We start from the raw sequence: 12846 nt of genomic DNA, 5'->3' as shown, positions 1-12846 counted from the left end.
ACACACACACACACACACACACACACACACACACACACACACACACATTTTCTCTGTGAAAGCAGAACTAGTACAGTAGGTTGCAAGAGTATTCATCCATCTTGGGATTCTTTTTATTGTGTTGCCTCACAACCTGGAATTTAAATGGATTTATAATTTGATTAAAAATTCATTCAACCTCTAAAACTCAATACCTTTCACTGCAGTTAAAGCGCCGAGTCTCTTCGGGTTCGTCTCCATGAGCCGGGCAAATTCTATTCCTCAGGATCAAACTGCTCCAGTTCGTTCAGATTGGATGTGTGCTGCTTGAATCGGAAGATTTCTAAATCACACCAGAGATGCTCGATTGGACTGAGGTCTGGGCTTYGACTGGGTTAGATTAGATGTTCAGATGTTCTTTAAACCCAACCCTGATCTGTACTGTGTGGAGACTTTCTTGTCTTCATGTTTCTTTCTTGGTGGTCGACCCGACTACTTATAGATGACAAACTGGTGTTGTTCTGGAGTTTGTAACTCTTATAACAGGTTTGGATCATTTGACAAATAAACTGGTTAAAGGTGGATCTGATTTAACTAAATATGCAGCTTCTGAAGGTAAAAACACTGCATACAGTATGCATGCATTTTAAATATTTGTACYAGGGCTGGGCGATATGGCTGAAAAATAGATCAGGGCATTTGTCTGTAAATGATAATTGTTGATTGTTTTACCGATTTAAAATAAGGACCAAGAGAAAAAAGGCTGACTGAGTGGGTGAGCTGAGGCTACCAACCTTGCCTGGGCCGTGAGAGATCGAGTGGCAAAAGCCTTTCCTCTGCCTACATCCCCCAGAAGGCTGTGCGGTTCTGGATCTGAGTTCATTGAAATTGACAACATTCTATCAGACGTATTTTGTGTTGATACTGATCACATGTCTGTCAGGATATATATCATCATTGTTTTATCTCCCAACCCTAATTTGCACCCATCAGTTTTTACAGCCCCATACAAGATATTGATCCATCAATGATCTGTGCAAAACCTGTTGCAACATGTTTTATTCAGATCTGTTGAATCTGCAGCAGTTAACTTTTTATTTAAAAAAGACTATTTGCTAAAGCCACATAAAGGCCTACAGTATTTAAAGGCTGTTTTAAAATTTTCTTTTACTTTCTACCTTATCGTTTCCAAACTCAAAATCCAGCTACGTTTTAAATTCCAGTGTTCACTGTTTTACATCAAATCCTCCTTTTATCGGCATCTCTTCTTTTATCTCCTCCATCCCTTCTTTCCCACCCGACTGAGAGCTGGTCACCATTTTGACACCGCGGACCAGAGCCTGAGCTGATTGGARAGCAGATGAGCTGCAGCTCCTGCTTGAATATTTCAAAAAGGCAACGGTCCGCAACACAACCCCACAACCTCGGACCCTTCCTCTTTAACCTGTCAGCGCATGGATGGCTCTTATTTCCTCTTGCCCCTCCTGGGGGTGACAGATAGCTCTGTGTCGAAGGTCTTGATTTTCAGATTAGAAATCAACACACAAGGTGTGCTGGATAAGGAAGCACAGCCTCCATCATTCTGTGAAAAGAAGTGAAATCATAAATGATCTTTTAGGTGATGCTGTAACAGTTTTAGATCAAAGATTTACCATGTACGGCCCCCTGTAGAAATTCATTTCCAGCTTTTCCATCCTCTTCTACCAGAATGTTAAAAGGCAATTCATYGCTGTTTTCAGTCTACCTCCATGCAGCAGTCCTCTCACAGAGGGTTCAACCTAAACAGCTGAGAAGAATATCAAACTTTAAAGGMTGGATTTCTAAAGGATTTTTCATGTTGAAGTTTCCGAGGCCGACGTGGCACAAAACTGATCAAAGATAAACTARTGTGTACCTCAAAGATAAACATCTCACAATTACACTGATCAGAGTTACAGATGCTGCCACAAAAATGGATTAAACTGAGTAATGCTGATTATTAATAGATGATGAGATTTCTTGTAAAAAAAGGGACGAGCAGTGGATACTCTGACGTTTCAGTCTTTTTAAGCAGAATGATTTCTTCTGACAAAACAAAGTTTTTATTTTTTTCAAACATTTCAAGTCATGTTGTGAAAAGCAACTTTGATATTAAATAATCTGTTTATGAACTGAGTCATAGTTGATGTAAAAACAGATTTATGTTAATGGGAGATTTGAATTTAAACTTGTTCTTTGTTGGAGATGTATGTTTCCATCCTTTCACTTGAAAATTTACTTTTCTTTTTTTTTTTTTTTTGGAACAATTTGCATCCTTCATATCCTGAGGTTTTGCAGCTGCTGCCTGCTTTAAATCCCACCCAGGGATTGCAGTTGGATTAAAATCTGTGGGCTGAAACAGTCTCAGAGAAACTTTAGGAATGATTCCTGAAACGACTCAAGCTGACTTGAACAGACCTCATAATTTGTCTCTGCTGCAGAGTTTTTGTCATGACTGGTTCGTTCTTAAGTGTTTTTAAATAAGAAAAAAAAGAGAAATCCATTTTCTGGTCTTTACATAGTCAATTTTAGGAAATCTCTTATTAGATAAAACCTCAAAACACCTGTTTCCCAAAGTTGGGGTCGGGACCCAAAGCAGGGTCCCGAAACATCAAGGTGGGGTCCTGAAAAGATTTTCTGAATTAATTACATTTTTGCCTTAGTTGTTACAAAGGAGTGAGGTTAGTATATTTAAAATGGATAAATGTAGTATAAAAATATTGTTACTATGCCCATGTTTTGTTGACCTGATACAAATGTTTATCATCCAAAAATAGTTGGGTACATGTCTCTGCTACTGTTATTTTGTGGGTCAAAAGCTGAAAAGTTTGGGAACCACTGCACTTTGGTTCCCAAAGTTGGGCTTGGGACCCAATTATGGGTCATGAAGCACCTTGGATAATCTCCAGAAATCAATTTGAAGGATAATAAAATAATTGCTGATGTAATATTTTCCCTATAATTATTACAAAAACACAAAATAAGTATAGATAAGTATTTATATTTGTGTACAAACTGTTTAGATTGTCAAAAAGCCTGTGTTTTTAGGGTTATTAACAAAGTTTGTGTACTCAGACCAGTAATATTTGGGGTTACAAGTTTTTGCCCTGGATAGTTTGTGGGTCAGAAGATAAAAAGTTTGGGAACCACTGCCTTATAACACCTTAGAAAAGGAAACTTCATTTCTGTTTCTAACCGTTTTTGCTCCAATTCTGCTAATTTCATGACTTGGAAAAAAAATGCAGCATAATTTGAAAAACACTTAAATAACTGATGAATGTCTTTCATTAAAAAAATAATGGTTATATTCAGATTTTAATGTAAACAGCTGATGTCTTATTTTGTCATCAAAGACACTGTTGGACTTTGTGCACCAGAAGAAACCACAGATGGAATACAAAGTTTATAAAAAGTGAAAGCAAAAAATATATATCCTGTTTTCTCTGTCTGTGTCCTCTTTTTTATAGCTGTTGTAAACTCCATGTAAGTAATCTTTAGGGGAGAATGACCAGGTTTGTCTGACAAGGTCACTGTTCTTCTGAAACGACACCGTGGAGAGTTATAGCTGTTCCTCAGAGTCGTGTTTGATCAGTTTCAGACAGACTTCAGGGAGGTGGGCACTCATACAGGATGGAGTTGATGTGTTTTTGCTATTTATTTGGGAAAGAACATTAGTTTTGGATAAGGTTAATGTAGGTCTTTTTGTTTTATTAGAATGTAAAAAAGTAAAACGAACCAACTCTATGTTGACTTTAACATTAAAATATTGTTTTAATGAGTAACATTTTAGACATCAACATGTCGGTTTAGTGTTGACATTTCAAAGATTGACGACTCTATTATATTTTATATAATTAAATAGATTATTTTTAGGTATAAAAATGGCATTTAAGCCTAAACTTTCTATAAGATAACTTTCTAAATATAACTTTCTAAACTTTCTATAAGAGTGCTTTTGGTGGCCTTTAAATTATTACCATAAACTATTTTGGTACTTTTAGTTTAAAAGTGTAATATTTGTTTTTACAGATGGTCAAGAATTGAAAGTGGGCGAGTATAATGCCATTGCGGATGTGCTGGACCTCAACAACACAATCAAGTTCCAAGGTATGAAAAGTCAGGATTTATTCAAAAGCACAAAGAGACATTTGGGTTCAGACCCTTCTTTTAGATAAGAGAAAAATGCAGAGGTTTTCTTCTAAGCTGCAGCTTTTTGTTTCAAACTGTTCGCTGCAAAAAGATAAACACTCATCAGTCAGCAGGGGTGATGTTTTAATCTAGACACATTTATTGTGAGTAGGGTAAAACTCTGACATGAAAGGTGGCAATATGTTTTCATGTAAATGAGGCACGTGCTCAACCAATCACAATCMTTCGCTATGAATGTTCTGCAGGCACCGACCGCCTTCAGCCTGTATCTTCTGGAGCTAAAATCTATAAACATCAGTGTCCAAATCTCTTTGGGGCTGACTGAAGGACCACAATTTTCCACTCTGAACTGGCCTCTCTTGGCTAAATAATTTACTGGTCTATTTTCCCTCTGTTCTCGTGTTTGCCTGTGCTGACACACTTTGGGATTTATTTCATCCTTCTGGCTGTTCTCCTCCCTCAYCGCTCCTGCTCCATCTTCTCTCCTCTGTCCCACATACAGAAGATCAAGGAATGAAAACTTGCTTCCACATCCCTGACCACAAAAAGGGGAGATGGTGATGTCAGGTGATGGTGAAAAGGAAAAAAAAACATAATAAAGTGAAAAGGATAACTTTTTTTGCTGCGCCTGCTCTTTATTAAAAAAAACTGACATAAAACAAACAAAAGAAAAGTGTAAATTYATGAATATACATATTTAAATTCATTTAACAATTCATAAGTAATTTTTAATTAAAAAAACAAATTCACATACGAAAAAAGTTGAGTATTAACATTTTATTAATGAGGAAGAGGAAAATTAAAAAGGAAAAGTTGAAAAGTCGAAAATAAATGGAAAAAACCGCAGCAGTGAAAGTGGAAATGTTCAAGTTTGGAAAGAATCATAATAATTTTATTGTCTTTGTTCTTGTCTTTAATAGGTGTGGAGCCTCCAAAGGATCGCACGTTTGTACGMCATCAGCGGCGCCACATCAACGTGCCGCTCTACAGCATCCTGTCCACCATCACCATACTGGGCATGCTCATGGCCGGMGCTTTCCTCTTCTTCAACATCAAGAATCGAAACCACAGGTCAAAATATGACAGCAGACAAWTACAACCTTAATTAAAAAAAACAGKAAAGATGCAATGTATACATGTTTAATCTTTTGTCCTTCAGACTGATCAAGATGTCCAGTCCCTACATGAACAACTTGATCATCTTAGGAGGGATGCTGTCCTACGCGTCCATCTTCCTGTTTGGTCTGGACGGAGGTTTTGTTTCTGACAAAGAGTTCGAGACCCTTTGCACTGTAAGTCCTTTTAACTATAACTAATAATCAAAAACTATGATGAAAATTGATGTTTGATCATAACCTGTGGGTTTTTTTTTAAAGAATCAAACTGGTTGTGTTATTATTCCTTCTTTGGTTGATTTCCTCCAGCCATTCTAGTCGGTGTTTTCCGTTTGTTAATCTGAATGTTCTGAAATACGAAGCGACTAAAAGACAAAACATGTTTGAGAAAACTGACTGAATATCTCCGCAGGTCTCTAACAGGCACAGAGCACATTAAGTGTTCCCCCCCAGGTAGCATTAATGTGTGACTATGTAGACACCAGATTAATTAAAGAGTTTTGATTACAGTGATAACTGGTTTCCACTGGGATGATATTGTTCCCGATACAAAGACACACACACACAGGTAATGTCAAGCAGGGCACGTCTTGAACTGTCGTCACCTGGATGAAACGCTGCTGCCGAGTCAAAACAGAGCTTGTCACTTCAGATGAAGTTCTACAGCTCAGGAGCACAGAGGTTGATGGATGTCCTGCTGATTAATGAGCTGCTCTGCTGGGGCAGGGATTGTGTTGTTGTTGTTGTTTCTGTTTTTTTGTCACCAACGCTCTGCCTGGTTTTTTTGGCCTCATGTTTGAGCATCGAGTGTAAAAAATGCAAACGAGTTAAATATTTATGTGTTTTCARTACAGTGACGCACACAGCTCGTCACCTTTATATTAACACTGGGATTCTCTCAAATACAGAAAATGTTTTCAACTCTTTGGATACATTATCTCAGTGTATTGTGCAACAAAAGGACATTCCCATTTAGCTGTTTTTCCTTTCTTCTTCTTTTTTAAACCATCTGCTTTCAGAAGTCTGATGAAACTCRTTGTCTGTGATTTTCTTCCTCCAGATCTCTTGGAAACAAAAAAAGAAAATCTGACAGCGTCTTATTTTTAGAACGCCTCGTAACGCTGTTTTGGACAAATTCCTCTTGCAGATTGCCGTCAGAKCAGGTGTCGGCTCTGAGCCTTGATTGGCGCTTTATGACACGACGTGGCTGTGTGTCGTTGCTCTGACAGGTCCGGACGTGGATCCTCATTGTTGGATACACGACGGCGTTCGGCGCCATGTTCGCCAAGACGTGGAGGGTGCACGCCATCTTCAAAAATGTGAAGATGAAGAAAAAGGTAATAAATAAACATACAGACATCACTTATTATTAGATAAATATTAAACGATTTTATTTAAATTTTCCATTTTAAAAGTTTTTTTATTTCCAAACTACCTCTTGCCTTTTCGTATTGCTTTAATATGTGCATTCATTTATTCTTATTTTGTGCTTAACTACTTAAAACTGTTAAATGAGGATTTAAAATTAAGTTATGTTTGTCCACAAAATGACAGAGCCCACAGACTAAAGAGAAATAATAGTTTTTAGTAGTCCTGCTGGTTTAAAATGGTCTAAATTTTCTGCAGCATGGAGCATTTTTTCTAAATGGTTCATATTGTAACAAGCCACATTTTAAATMTTTTTCGTTTTAGGGCTTTTATTCACATTATTATTTTTGAAACTGCAGTATCTTTAAAGCATCTTTCTCACTTTTACGTCACTATTTACCATTCCTCTAAAATATTTGCATTTTAGCTTGTGGATTTATGGCCAGTTTGGCAACATGCAAACATTGTCTGGCTGAAGTTTTTTAGGATCAAATGTTATTTTGAACAATTTATTTCCCATCAGACCATTTACAACCACGGGATAGGACCTAGCAGTTTTGTGTATCGGATGATGAAACTGCAAAACTGGTGATTGTGTCTATGACTCACATTTTGTAACAATTTCAAAAATAGCATTAAAAAACTTTTTTTTAATCAATGGACACAGTCTGTTACTCTGGCCCAGTTATAAGAAGTTGTGCTCCCTGTGTTTCAAAATGGTCTTTTCAAAATATATTTAGAGACTTTGAACTTTCTTTTTCTCTCTTTTCATTCATCCTCCTTCATTATTAAAGGAAGTGGTGGGCGGTCTGGCAATGAGCAGAACGAAAACAAAAAAAGAAGAGGGATGGTTGAAGAAGAGGTTGGAAGGATGTAGGAAAATGGTGGCAGAAGGGATGTGACAGAAGGAGGCAGGCGAAGCAGGGCAGAGAAAGGGACAGTGTGGCCTCAATGGCAAAGAAAGTAGGCTGTATACTGTRGAAAGAAAAGGAAAAGCTGGAAAAGAGACACGATACATTAGGAGAGGTTAAAAAACAAAGAGCAGCGACCGGGGGTCCATTTTAGCTAAAGTTTCCGAAGCAAGTTTAAAACTGCACTGAACYTGACCTTTTATATTTTGTTAATTTGTTGTCTCCCCCGCCCCGACTGGTTTTATGAAAGAAAGCAGTTTTGCTTCTCTGAGCTCAGTATTGCTCTGACATTTCATAGCCAATTATTTCAGCTCACTTCTCCTCCTCACACCCTCGTCCCCGTCGTGGAGGAAGACAAAACAAATGTTTCCTCGGAGGCAGAATTCACCCCCGCTGCACACTTCAGCCTTTAACCCTCAAGACGTATGCTCTGTTGGCTCAGGGCCGGGGTCTGTGTGCAGTACACACACACACACACACACACACACACACACACACACACACGCACACACACACCACCCACACTGATTGAGTGCAGGTGCTTTGGCTTCAGCAGACTGATAGTTGCTGTTGGTGCCCTGAAATGTCTGCCAACTGCTGTCAGGGGAGGGACAGACACAAGTGTTAGCCATCTTTCCTTCAAACCACGGAGCTGGAACTGAATCACTCGCACCTTTTCACACACGCACACCCTCCCGCCCCTTTTTTCCTGTACACTGGGAGGGTAGAGATTGTGAATCAAAGGGCGAAATCGATAAGGAGTCCWGCATCCGACGCTGCTTTAGTTCTTGAAAAGCTCAAGTGTCAAAAAGGGTGAAAGGGCCTCCCTGTTTTTCCAAGCAAACACACCAAAGACACATAACTACATGTTTGTGCACACTGCAGAGCAGCTGCACATCATGTTGCATTAAAAATATAGCAACATTCATCAAAAAATATAAGGTAAATGGAAACAAAGGGTCACAAAACCAGGCACAAAAGCAGACATAAAAGAAAAATACTTGAAAATGGTTGAAATTAAAGGGAAGCTGTGGAAAAAGTGTCAAAGAATAAGATCAATGGACAGAATCTGTTTTCTTTTAATAATCAACCAAAGTTTACATTATTATCACACATCATTTTCTCATTCTGTTTTCAATCTCTTTGACTTTCTTTGACAATTCGATAAGAGGGAAAGCAAAAAAAATTGTGCAGCACAAACACTGTGTCAGAATGCCACTAAAACAGGGGGAGAAGAAAACTGTTAATGCTTTYGGGCAATTTAGAGTAATTACATATGTATTTTGTCAAACCGATTCAGTTGGCAGCACAACATTTCACAGTTTAGCAGATGGTTAGTGAAGAGCTCTTTTTTAATTCTCAGAAATATCACTTAAAAGTGTTGACTCTTTGGAATTATGGAGGTTTTTTTTGGATTTTAAAAATGTTTTTTTTTTAGCTCTTGCTCTTTTTGGTGTCTGGTGGCATTTTGTTTTTTTTTTAAACCTCTGTCTGTGGCCCACATAACTGCACCATTTTTGCACATATTTTCTTGATTGACATACTTGGTGAGATCTTTAAGTTGGTGACTCGAAGCYCCGCCCCATAAATCACAGCATCCCATTAAACTGTCTTTATACAGTTTTGTTTTGCACATTCTTTGTCCTGTTGGGTTTGTATGCTCGCTCAATGCTATCATCATCAAAAGACAGCAGATCACAAACAGCCCTTCAGTCGTGAGCCCACCGGTGGAACAGAACACCTGTGTGAGGTACATCTGGGCTGTATGAAACAGAGCCTGGTCTGTGTTCCCTGACCTTTGTTTTGATCCGAGCTTCCTCCCAGTCAAACGTGGTTCTAAATGCAGATCACAAGCAGGTCGTGGCTTTCATCCCTCCAAAGTTCAGACTACAGAAGAAGAGWTTTAGTGGCTGACACCATTGGCTTTCAATCGGTCTTTTTTAGGATTATTGTACCACACAGAAACAGAACATAGTCAAAAACAGCTCAGATATTTGATCCTGTCTTAATAAGACTGCAGTAAAATGGGCGTATCTTTGAACAGTTTAAATAAAAACAGCAGTGGTTTTGGGTTGAACCTGAAACCTGTCACTAATTTTTTCTTCCAGCATAATAAAAAATGTCTTATCGTCTCTAGATCATAAAGGACCAGAAGCTGTTGATAATCGTTGGAGGGATGCTGCTTATCGACTTGTGCATTCTCATCTGCTGGCAGATTGTGGACCCTCTCAGGAGGACCGTGGAGGAATACAGCTTGGAGGTCAGTGACTCGTTTTCTTTTTATTCTCCAAAGTCGAGCTCTGTTATGTTTGTTGCAATAATAATACATTTGACTTAAAAAGCACCTTTCAGAACACTCAAGGACAGAGTGGAAAACATGGCTTTTGGTGATACAGATTCTTGCAAACGAAAACAAAACTATTGTATATTTTGGGCATTGAATGAATCAAAATGTMTTTTCTTTGCTGTCCCACAAGCATCTCTGTTGTGCGGGTTATTTTTGKGTCAGGATGCGAGCCATCGCTGCCTCCTGTGCTCACCCCATAGCCGGACATTTGCCAGCTTGGACGAGGAGACATTGGCAGGGTCCAGCGAGGGGGGGGGGAAAAGGCACTTTTATCAGACTCTGTTCACAGGAGAGGTTGTGTGGTTACTGAGTAGATACTAACACTGCTATACTGAGTGTTAGGAGTCGACAGAGATGTGAGATACAGGCAGGATTAATCCAGCTGTGCGCCCAGATGGTCTAAATGAAGATGCTCTCGCTCTGACATTCGGGGTTGATGGTGTGTGAAGTGTATTGACAAATTAGTGCCCGAGTGTCTGTGGTATTTAAAGCATCCAGACTAAATAGGCATGTGTTATWATTTGGTCCATGTTTCAGATTGTTTTTATATTTTACCAGTTTTTTCTGGATGACACATGCAGAGTGAGTTGGTTTGGCATTTTGTCTTTAAGGWCTTCTTAACAAGGAAGTTTCAAATGGATTATAGAGAACATATYATGCAAAATCCACTTTTTATTGTTGTGTTATGGAGTCTGTAGAAATGCAGAAAAGTGGATCTTTTTGTTTTCTGTTTGGGGCATTTTTTTCAACCAGCTCARTTTTCTGAACTATTACGTTAAATTTGCAACAGAAGTGCCAAATAAGGTCTGGACTTACCAACTACARTTTCTTCTTCTTCATTCTCCCTGACTCTGGGTCAGACTCTGACTCCAACAAGTAAGGCTGGATGGAGAAGTCTTCCCTTGTTGACATCTTGCAAATAAAACATTGCTGTGCCGCTACTATAGTCATGAACCCCTCTATCAAACTRGAATGGACCTGTCTGGAAGCTTGAGAAGGGCAGGGTGGGAAGCACTTTGTTTGGATTTAAAGAGACAGCCTCAAAACGAGTTGATCTGAGACACGCCTCAGGAAAGGGGTGAAAGAGGAATGTGCRTTGTTGATGAAATGTCTCCTTTAAAGACAATTGTAATGTCTAATGTTTAAGAGAAGCATGGAGTAAGTTAGATTACGTGGAAGTATAATTTTAGACTGCTACAGTGTAAAGGGATTTTTACTGTCAGGGASAACTGTCTATGTAAAAAACTGATCAGCTGTGAAAACAAGTGACTGTCAGGAAGAGGCCGAACACAGTAAACAAGCATTATGCATACTCAGATTTTTTAAATTGATATAAATGTTTCCCTGCCTGCTCAGTCTTTCTCCAGCTGTTTGAAAGACCTTATAAAATCCAAAAACTTTGTTTAGCCAAATTACTATTTTAAATATCCTGTTATGAATCTAAGAGTGCATGTTGTCTGAGGCTGCCTCTTTCAAACATGCACCTTTTATTTAATAATCTCTCAGCTYCTGGATAAGGTGATATTGTGAGCATCCATAATCTTTATTTTACATATAAAAAACAATRGGTAGTGACYGAAAGAACRAGATCACAGATGCAAGCGGATGAAAGGAGTTTCCTCTGCAGGGTGTCTCTCCCTTAGAGATAGGGTGAGAAGCTCAGTCATCCAGGAGGGACTCAGAGTAGAGCCGCTGCTCCTCCACGTCGAGAAGAGCCAGATGAGGTGGCTCGGGCATCTGGTTAGGATGCTTCCTGGATGACTCCCTGGTGAGGTGTTCCGGGCACGTCCCACTGGGAAGAGGCCCAGAGGAAGACCCGGGACACGCTGGAGGGACTGTGTTTCTCAGCTGGCCTGGGAACACCTTGGGATTCCCCCGGACGAGCTGGCTCAAGTGGCTGGGGAGAGGGAAGTCTGGGTCTCTCTGCTTAGGCTGCTGCCCCCGAGACCCGACCCCGGATAAGAGGAAGAAAACGGACAGATAAAAAAACTTTACTAACTGGTCAGGCTTAATTGGTAATATTTACTATTTTTGGAGTCTAAACTACATACACTAACTTAAAATCCATAATTCCATGTACTGTGTTGCCATTGTAGAGTGATGAATTGTGGGTATTTGTGCATTGCCTTCAATGAAAACTCTTTACAGCAACCAATTGCTGATTATATGAATATTATCTTGAACCAGAAGGGATTGACAATTTATTTCATCACAAAAAGGAATAAAAAGATAAAATATGTAATTAAAAAGGCACGAATGAGAATCTTGAACAACATAYATTTGATTTAACGTTCAACAAACAGCAACACAACCAACAGCAGCCAATAGATGGGTTTGCTTTTAATGCTGCTAAGAAATGGAAAACAAGTCTTTTGAAAAACTTTAGTTCATATTACATTATCTTTCTTTGAAGACTACCAGCCATCGATTCCACTGAGTGAGATTTTTCTTTGTGAGTCATCTCCCCAGCCTCTCAGACATTAGTATGTAGTTCACAAGATGGCTAACTGGTTCCCGAGAGACCAGAGACTTCAAGAATTAATGGCATTGGTAGATCCTCCTGACCCCTTGTGCTAAACAGAGGTAATCGAAGGGTCATAGTGAGAGGCGGGCTCTTTTGTGGATTTTTATGGAAACTTCTTTTGATCATTTTGGATRGATTTTCTTGATGTTTGCTTACTTGTTGCCAGGATCCTTGCGGGGGATGAAAGGTTGCCCGATCGGGTCTTGCACCATGTTTGAACTTTATTTATATCTTCAGCTTAATGGTGTGAAGTGATAAATAGTCCTTATCTAAGAGCAGCAGGCCAGTTTTTTTTTCACTCTTAATCCCTAATAAAACGGATTTCTGTGGTAGATTTTTTGGACGTTTCCAGTTTTATATACAGCGGGTAAAATAAGTATTGAACACGTCACCATTTTTCTCAGTAAATATATTACTAGAGGTGCTAATGACATG

At 39.0% G+C, this 12846-nt stretch overlaps 1 protein-coding gene across 1 annotated transcript in view; it reads left to right on the top strand.

Annotated features, from left to right (window-relative positions):
* Positions 1-12846, top strand: part of gabbr2 (gamma-aminobutyric acid (GABA) B receptor, 2) — a 208860-nt gene that overhangs the window by 141714 nt on the left and 54300 nt on the right. The window contains exons 9-13 of the mRNA XM_014005665.1: positions 4027-4104; positions 5067-5217; positions 5306-5438; positions 6491-6598; positions 9678-9800. Of these exons, the coding sequence (XP_013861119.1) occupies positions 4027-4104; positions 5067-5217; positions 5306-5438; positions 6491-6598; positions 9678-9800 (593 nt within the window). The remainder of the gene's footprint in view (positions 1-4026; positions 4105-5066; positions 5218-5305; positions 5439-6490; positions 6599-9677; positions 9801-12846) is intronic.

Source organism: Austrofundulus limnaeus, unplaced genomic scaffold, assembly GCF_001266775.1.
Source record: "Austrofundulus limnaeus strain Quisiro unplaced genomic scaffold, Austrofundulus_limnaeus-1.0 Scaffold32, whole genome shotgun sequence".
NCBI lineage: Eukaryota > Metazoa > Chordata > Actinopteri > Cyprinodontiformes > Rivulidae > Austrofundulus > Austrofundulus limnaeus.
Note: the sequence above shows the minus strand (reverse complement) of the source record. Positions and strands in the feature narration are given on the sequence as shown.